General features: G+C 40.3%; 1 protein-coding gene across 1 annotated transcript in view; it reads left to right on the top strand.

Moving 5' to 3' along the window:
* The window catches only part of LOC107294226 (zinc finger MYND domain-containing protein 11-like), an 83,064-nt gene that overhangs the window by 58,533 nt on the left and 14,919 nt on the right, over positions 1–9,612 (top strand). The window contains exons 9-12 of the mRNA XM_015823439.1: positions 2,040–2,247; positions 4,175–4,243; positions 5,269–5,541; positions 8,128–8,313. Coding sequence (XP_015678925.1) covers positions 2,040–2,247; positions 4,175–4,243; positions 5,269–5,541; positions 8,128–8,313 — 736 coding nt within the window. The remainder of the gene's footprint in view (positions 1–2,039; positions 2,248–4,174; positions 4,244–5,268; positions 5,542–8,127; positions 8,314–9,612) is intronic.

The raw sequence follows: 9,612 nt of genomic DNA, 5'->3' as shown, positions 1-9,612 counted from the left end.
ATATATATATATATATATATATATATATATATATATATATATATATATATATATATATATATATATATATATATATGTAGGTCTTTGGTTAATCGGGTTTTCTCCCGCGTAAAATTGGAAATGTCTTGGCGACGTTTTGACGAAGTCACATTCGTCATCTTCAGGCTGGTGTCTTCAGCTTCGTGCTTCTAGGAGTATATATATCAGCATCATGTTGTGTGGTCAGGGTTGAGGGAAAGCTGAATGGAGCAAAGTACAGGGATATCCTCAATGAAAACCTGTTCCACAGCGCTCAGGAGCTCAGACTGGGCCAAAGGTTCACTTTCCAACATGACAATGATCCTAAGCACACAGCCAAGAGAACACAGGAGTAGCTTAGGGACAACTCTGTGAATGTCCTAGAGTGGCCCAGCCAGAGCCCTGACTTGAACCCAATTGTACATTTCTGGAGGGACCTGAAAATGGCTGTCCACTGACGGTCACCATCCAACCTGACTGAGCTTGAGAGGATTTGCAAGGAAGAATGGCAGAAAATCCCCCAATCCAGGTGTGCAAAGCTTGTCGCATCATACCCAAAAAGACTCGAGGCTGTAATTGCTGCCAGTACTGAGTGAAGGGTCTGAATATTTATGCCAATGTCATATTTCAGTTTTTTCTTTTTAATAAATTTACAGACATTTCTAAACTTCTTGTTTTCATTTTGTCATTATGGGGTACTGAGTGTAGATTAATGAGAAAAATAATGAATTTCAACAACTGTAAAATCAGGCTGCAGCATAACAAAATTGACAAAAGTGAAGGGTGTCTGACTACTTTCTGAATGCACTGTTTGTGTCTCTCTCTGTGTGTGTATAGTAAGCCCATCTTACTTCGGGGTAACTCTGGGCAGTTTAGTTGCTTTAGTTTGACAAGATTTCTGTTTATGGGTGAAGAACAATAAAGGAACGTTCTTGGAAGTAACTCTATGTGTCTTTCTTGGGTTTGTTTTTTGGGGAGGGGGGAGGCTGACACTAGGACCCAGTAGATTTCTGATCCTCTCTTAGCCAGAGAAGCCAACTGTGTGAATTGGGCCCAGTCACATTTGGTCAGCACTGTCCAGCTCACCTCATAAGGTGATTTTGGTGGGAAAAACAGGAGCAGGGAGCATTATGTATGTCTTCTTGAACTGAACAAAATAAAGTGGGATATAAATCCAATAAATAACTTCATATTCCTGACATGTGAGCTTAGACAATCTGAATCTTAAACAGAACCTGCCCAAAGAGTTTGCTTTTTAAAATTGCCATAGGAATAGTCTTTAATATAATTCAGATTATTTTTTTTGTACTGCAGTCTAAATAACTGTGATGTCATTCAGGAGCACATAGATATTATAAATTTAAACATATTGAGAAGCTGGAATTGCACGCTAAAATAATTATTGCAAGATGATGGACTAGGAGAGAATTTATTTATTTATTTTGAAATATATTTCCTGCCCATCTTGTGTCAAATGACTCTGAGTGGCTTACAGCATAAAAACATTAAAAAACTTTAAATCAGATATAAAATGACAAAGTAGATTAAAATCAGTAACACAAGATGGCAAAGGAGGGAGCTGGATACACAGGGGGGGGGGAGGTGGGTTTATCATTTAGTTAAGACAACCACCTCCAGTTTGAAGCTCTCCCATTGTGCCCCCAAACCATCTGGCAGAGGTCTTAAGGCTCATATGAAAAGTCAGGAGGGTGGGAGCCAATGTCACCACAAGGGCTAAAATGTTCCAAAGGGCAGGAGCCCTTAAATGAAAATTGAAATAGAATTAAAGTTAAAATTGGGAATGTATAAAGAGTATTTGGGGGGGGGTGTTTAAAAAACTCAATATGGGAGCTGTGACCACTGAAACCCAATGGAGGAGACTCTTTTCATCATTTAGGTAAGTACACATGGAGTTGAATGGATGCTTGGCATAGAAAAGGATGATTTGAAAATTGAATTAGCAGCCACCTTCAAAGGATGTGTAACGTGCTTAAGTGCATCTTTTCATTTTCATTGTGGAGGGCTTGGATTCCTTCAGAAAATATTCAGGATATCACCGTTAATATACACCGGCTACATGTAAAGCGTAGCATGGGCTGGAAAAAAGCATGTGATGAGCTAGAGCTGCATCAACGTTTCCTTCAGGATGGCAGATTCTGGAAATCCAAAAATGAAGATAAAGGAGAAGAGGAAGCAGAATCGAGCATTTCTTCTACCAGTAATGAGCAAGTGAGTAGATGGGTTAAGTCATCCCAGCTAATAAAGACCAGTTGAAGTAAAGCAGTTTCTTTAATCTGATTTCTTCTTATCAAAGATCTGAATACCCATATTTCAGTCATATGGCAAACACTGCACCAGATTCTGGTCCTCTGAAACTCCATCCTTTTTATTGTAAAGGTTTAGGCCAGGGGTCTTCAAACTTGGCTCTTTTATGACTTGTGGACTTCAACTCCCAGAATTCCTCAGCCAGGCATGCCATCTCTAAATCTTTTGAATTCATGCCTCTTTCAGCCCTTTCCAAGGAGCCTCCACCTCTCAAGCAGAGTTCCTTCTCCTTCAAGTCTGCCAGCAACAAATTAGATTCCAATCCACCCAACTGCAAGCCTGATTTAGCTGCTGTTACTTGTATCTGGGTGACATCCTTAGGTTGATTTAAAACTGTTGTTACTTCATCAAACCTTTTATCTAAATTTTCATTTGGAGCTTGTAATTGAAAAGCTTTGACATTAAGTTGATCTGTCTCCCACCTTTCTTTTGTATCTCTTTTTGTGGGCATTGTGAAGAATATATAATGTTGAAAGGCCTTAATTTACTGTTGCTTTCATTTTACTATAGTTCAGATCTCTCTTATGGACAAGCTTTCACAACAAAACATAGGCAATTCCTCTCAAGGACAAAAGAAGTAGATGTTCCATAACAGAGTAACCACAGAGAAAATTGAGATAATATTTCCCACAATAAAGATTGAATAGAAAAAAAGTTCCTCTTTAAAAAAAAAAAAAGACCAGAGATATATACAAAAATAGAACAGTGGAGTTCTTTTAAAAACTAATAAAATACAAAATCCTTGCAGTAAAAATCAAATGTAAATGTAAATTAAATCAAATCATTTTCACTGCCAAAGGGAAAGACCTCATGCTGCCTATTTCCATGTGGCAAAACCAAAAGTGTTTCCTAACTCCAAAGTAAAACAGTAAAAAGAAGTAAAAATGGACATTTATAATCCAGCCAGGGGGTATAAAATAAGTATTCCACCAGATGATTAACAATTAAAAATGTAAGTCAAAACAAAAGGAATCTTCAAAACATGATGTTAAAACAGAGGCATGCCTAAAACAAAAACAAACAGCATCAGGAAAAGATGGAAACCCGACCCTCCAGCTGCTCTCACCGAGAATCGTGATCCACTGGATCACGGTTTGTTCATATGAACTGATCCATAGATTTCAGGGCAGTAAAAGTAATGGGTCTGTATATTCTGTCCTTACACTACTTTTAATCACTGTATCTGATCTAAAGATTTGCAGCAATAACAATTCCACCCTCTTTTTTAGAATTGGCAGTTGTTTGTACCTGAAGTTTGTATAACTGTTTAAAATCTAATATATGTTATGGAAACCACTTTTCTCTTTCATTGTTTGGTTTTTTAAAATGCATAGTTTGTAGACTGATTCACATTGGGTTCAAATCCCAAAACAGTTTTGGAGTTTAGATTTCGTTTACATTCTTGTTTTAGATGGCTGAAACTAATACCTACTTTGCTGGGTTTTGTTTCTCTGCCTGCTTTGTTCCAACTTCATTATAGAAACAAGTTAGAGCGTGCCTCTGTTCTGTTCTCTCAGATAAAAAAATTCCAAGCTCTCTTGGTAATGGACTTTTTCATGTACTCTAAAACATATGAGCATAGCAATTTAGGGGGTGAGGCACCTTGATATATAGGGACTTGTATATTAATTTGAGCAGCTGGAATTTTACCAAATTTTGCAATTCAGTTTGTGGCCAAAAATAGTTGATGATCAACATTTATAAGTTGAATTTTTGAAATTTCAGTCAACATTTTTGCAACAAGAAATGAAAGACTGATTTCGTACTGACAATTCTAAATGAGTATTTCCTTTTTTATTTATTGCTATTGTTTCTTCATCCATTTCCCCAGCTAAAGGTTACTCAGGAGCCAAGAGCAAAGAAAGGAAGACGCAATCAAAGTGTGGAACCTAAAAAGGAAGTAAGGAACAGCTTGGCAATTAAATACATGCACTTGTGGGTGAGGGAGAAAACATTATTCAAGCATTTTTTCCTTCTGAATATTTACAAATTCATTTTCTTCATGTTTTATGACTCAGAAAAGTGATTATCATTTCTTGAAAGAGGATATTTTAATTTGTTTTTATTTTCTTCATTTAAAAGTATTGTTTTAATTCATCTTTTATTCTAGTCACATTATCCAAATTGGATCTTTCTTATAATTTGGAGTATTCATTTGGAATGGATTCCAACTCATCTATCCTTAATAGAGATGGAATGTAAGGCTATAAGATTCCATGCAGGTTCTTGACTTCTGCCTAACTGTAATTTAGCTGTGACAGTTTTAACTTTAGAATATTTTTGTTTGGACCAGTTGACAAAAAGAAGGAAAAAACTGAGGTGTACATTCCAAATATATGCGCACACCTATTGAACTGTTGAGTATCTTCAGAGACGCCTAGATACCTATTCTGCAAGGTTACAATGCTAGTGAATGGAGATGTGCAAAGCTCAGTAATTTGGAAACAGAAGTCTTATTACTAAGTAATGATATTTTATAATGCATACAGTATGTGCAGTTTTTGGTGCTCTCTGAGCTTGGTTGTTGTCTTGCAGACATTTCATTACCCAACTAGGTATCATCATCAGTGCTGCATTGATGATGTTGCCTAGTTGGGTAATGAAATGTCTGCAACAAAACAACCAAGCTCAGAGAGCACCAAGGATTGCACAGTTCAACCCAGAACTACAAATATTCTCTTCTATTGGTACCATAATGCATATAATTTTCCCTTTTTGTGAAATGGTAGAGTCCTTGGCATGATTATGACTTAATTGTATGACACAGCATTACATTTTTGTCTTTAAAGGACACCACAGTTAGTTTTTACCTAACTAATATTTATAATTGATTCAATACACACATTTCAGTCTTTATCTCTCTGAGCTAAATGGTTGTAGTTCTTTTCATTGGCCATTGTAGTGACACCTTCTTTGTTATGTTAGGAGCCAGAGCCTGAAACGGAAGCAGTGAGTTCAAGTCAGGAAATCCCCACAATGCCTCAACCCACTGAAAACATTTCAGTCTCAACCCAGACCAAGAAACTAAGTGCCTCTTCCCCTAAAATGCTGCACCGGAGCACCCAGACGAATAACGATGGCATGTGTCAAAACATGTGCCACGAGAAATACACCAAAATCTTCAGCGACTTCAAGGATAGAATCAAGGCTGATCACAAGAGGGAAATAGAGAGGGTTGTGCGGGAAGCTGTTGAGAAGGTAACTGTGAGTTTAATGGGAGGTTGAGAATATTCTAATTAATCCTAATTATTCATAGTTACTAAAATTTACTTCCATACATATGTCTTTTCATTCATTCTGTCCTGGAAGGTAGCCACTCTTCTGTAGAAGGATGATAATCCCCTGGCTGATCACAGTGCAATTATATTCTTCTACAATTGATCATATTAGAAAAGAAGTCCATTGCCCCACTGCAAGGGTTTTGTGGTTGTGTGAGGAGGGACAGGGGAGGGCAGGAAGGCTCATGACAACATTGGGAGAGTGACACAAATTTCATTCTTCCTGCATGTTGTGTTGTGATGCAAAATGACACAAGTGTTTACTATATGTGATTTGTGCAAAGACATCTTGATGTACCCATCACTTTGTCATCACTGGGGATTCTACTGGATGCCTAGGACTCATGCATCATCTCCGATAAAAGCACAGTAAAGGATTCCACGTTGAAAATCTGAGCCGAATTTGCCCTTAACGCTAAGCCACTCTGTGGTCTGTGTTCTGTTTAATGTGATCTATGAACCCGCCCTTGAAAGGAATCTATCATTTATCTTTGACCATGAAGCATGATGTATATCCACAGTTTGTTATCAGTTTACCCATCTTGGCTGATTCTAACAATGACTTGTAATTGGGGAAGAAGGTATTGGGTATGTTCAGACACCATACTGAATGCAAAGCAAACAAACCAAACTGGCTTAATTTGTATGTACTTAATATGCTGCCCAACTTGAACAGTGCAACTCTGTGCAGGCTATAAAAGACCAGTAAACAAAACAAAAAAAACAGTATCAACTAAAAATGATGCAAACAATCAAAACCAGAAACTCAATTTATTGCACTTTCAGACAGGAGATCTAATCATCCAGATCCAAACGGCCAAGGGAGAAAGCAATATTTTAACTAAAGTCCTGCAGGATTGGGGCCCACTGTATGTTGGGGGAGGGATTGTTGCAGAGGGAAGGAACTGCCACAGAAAAGACACACCTCCTAAGTCCCATAAGGTGATATTATTTCAAGGAGAGGACCCAGAGCATGCTCACTTATTTAAAGCATGTAGAAAGGAGCAGATGATGTTGGGAGAAAGCAGGGCTTTAAATAGGCCATCCCTGTGCCATGTAGGGTTTATAGGTGATTATAAACAACTTGAATTATCCCCAGAAGCCTAGAGGAAGTTAGTGTAGCTTGCACAGTAGTGGTGTTATGTGGGCATATCAAAGAATGCCCATAACTGCCCATGCTGCTGCATTTTGTCCATTTCTTCTGGGTTCTGGCAGCAGGAATCAAGAAAACAAACCAAAGGTTGATTAAGCAAGGACTAATTGCTTGGTTGATATGCAAGACTGACACTCTCTTCTTCCAGGAAGGGTAAGAGTTCAGGTTGTAAGATTTTCTAAGGTTACACCTGCTGACACCTGCAAGAGAAAGTGTCTTTTTAAACTGAAGCAAAGCATCTAGTGGTAGCACTCACCTGCTGCATTACAGATGCTGAAGCCACATTGTATATCCCCCTGCATTTGTGCAGATCACTTGAATTTCTAATGTGCAGATAGTATTTATTTTTATCCCTGTAGGAGATGACCAAGCAGAGCCCAAGGGCAGGGTCAAATGCATCATCAGTTTGGACTCGCTATGCCCCCGTATATGTCCCCAGTAAGTCCAGTCCCCCTTGAAGTCTGTTGACTCTTATCTGGTGCCAATAGCTATAGCAATAGCACTTAGACTTATATACTGCTTCACAGTGCTTTACATCCCTGTCTAAGCAGTTTACAGAGTCAGTATATTGCCCCCAACAATCTGGGTCCTCATTTTAACGACCTTGGAAGGATGGAAGGCTGAGTCAACCTTGAGCCGGTCAGAATCGAACTCCTGAAATGAGCAGTGAATTAGCCTGCAGTGCTGCATTCTAACCACTGCACCACCATGGCTCTTACAATTCACCTTGACCATTAATAGATCAGATTCTTGTGTATAGGTTGCATAGAATAAACTCATAGTGCTTTTGAACTCTATCCAGGCTCCTGATTTCCTGTGCCTGACAATTCCACCTTTATTATTTTTATAAATAACTCAAGGTGGTGAACATACCCAATATTCCTTCCTCCTATTTTTCCCACAACAACACTGTGAGGTGGATTGGGGTGAGAGTGACTGAAAGTCACCCAGCCAGCTTTCATGCCTAAGGTGGAACTAGAACTCACAGTCTCACAGTTTCTATCCTGGTACCTTAACCACTAGACCAAACTGGTGCAGCAATACAGTCTGGGGAAGTTCAGCATTTTTTGCTGTGGAGGACTGAACACATCTGACCTTTAGCCAAGCCACGTGGTAGCTTCACCCCAGTGTCACCAGTGATTCCTTCTCTTTCAAATTGCAGCCCTGGAATATTTCAAGGTGAGTACTAGTGGATCTCTTTCCAATTGGATGGATTTGGGCCCCTCGGGAATCAAGCAACTTTGTGTTAAGAGCAACTGGGCACGGGTAATGCTGTACAAGGTGTTTTTGGAGGAAGAAAGAGTTGGAAGCACCATGCCTGGCCATCCACTCACGTGCTTTTTAAAATTCCAGCTGCGTATGGAAATGGAGGAGGAAAAAAGGCAGGCTGTAAACAGAGCAGTTGCAAATATGCAGACTGAGTGTGACCGAAAGACAAAGCAGGTGAAGGAGAAATGCAAGGAGGAATTTTTAGAAGAAGTTAAGAAGCTAGCCAGTCAGCACAAGCAGCTGATCTCTCAAACCAAGAAGAAACAATGGGTAAGCAGCACTACTGGTGGATTGGTTCCCTGTGCCATGTCTTCTGTGTTCCTATCTGTACTGGGGATATTTCATAATAACATTTGGGGATGAAGGGCCAACTTCCACCAGTCCTTTGGAGAGATTAAAGGAGTTTACTTTTCTTCCATACTTCTGCTGTCTCTGTGCTCATAGTTTTCCATTTGTTGATTTCTCTGATTAATTTACTTATGGCATGTATACCTTGCCTTTCTTCCATGAGCTCCAGGAGGCACACATAGTACGTCTCCTGTCTTTCCCTACAACAGCAATGGAGGTCCTCCAGAGAACTTCATGGCTGACTGGGGAGTTGGAGCCTGGTTTGCTCAACCACTCAGCACACTGGCTTTGCATTCATCCTACCCTTGGTCCTAGTGAATGTTCTGGTAGCTTTGTGCACAGCCCAAGTGTCAGTGAACAAATCCCAACTCCCTGATGACATGCAATGGACTTTTGGGCTTTTGATTGCAAGGTCACAGTTGCCATCTTGGCTTTGTGGACTCTCTGTGCACAACCATTTTACAGTTCTCTGCTGCCTCTTCTTTTTTTAACCATTTTATTTTATAGAGAAGATTAAAATCCAAAAGAAAAAAATTGAACAGTGATAACAAAACTGAAGAAAACCAGGAGATACAGGAAACACTCCCATGGACAGGCATAAAAGTCTTAAATGCTTATATACAAACGCTCAAAGCTTGGGGAACAAACAGGGCGAACTAGAAGCAATAGTACACGAGGGAGGGTATGACATAGTTGGCATAACAGAAACCTGGTAGGATGAAACCCATGACTGGAATGGACTGATGGATGGATACCAATTGTTCAAAAGAAACAGGTCTACAAAAAGAGGAGGGGGAGTTGCACTATATGTAAGAGAACACTACATATCTGCAGAAATGCACATGATCAAAGATAAAATCTCTCCAGAATGTACCGTATATACTCGAGTATAGGTCGACCCGAATATAAGCCGAGGGACCGATTTTCCCACAAAGAACTGGGAAAAATTGGTGACCCGCTTATAAGCCGAGGGGGCATTTTGGCTGTTCCTCCCTGGCCGTCTCGGCCTCCCTAGCCCTGTTGGTGAGCGCCCGTCAGGGCGCAGCGTCGCCAGGCCTCCCCCCTTCGCGCGAGGCGTCTGGCGTTCCCCCTCGCGCTTGGCTGCGGCGGCCCGGGGTATTCCGTCCCGGCCTCGACACGCAGCGCCGCAGGGAACGGAAGGTAAGGGGGGAGGGCCGTACCTGGAGCATCACAGGCCGGGGCGACGCCGGGAACGAGCCG

Source organism: Protobothrops mucrosquamatus, unplaced genomic scaffold (genome assembly GCF_001527695.2).
Source record: "Protobothrops mucrosquamatus isolate PMUCROS unplaced genomic scaffold, P.Mucros_1.0 scaffold1873, whole genome shotgun sequence".
In the NCBI taxonomy this organism is placed as follows: Eukaryota; Metazoa; Chordata; class Lepidosauria; order Squamata; family Viperidae; genus Protobothrops; species Protobothrops mucrosquamatus.
This window is presented reverse-complemented; position numbering and strand designations above follow the sequence as displayed.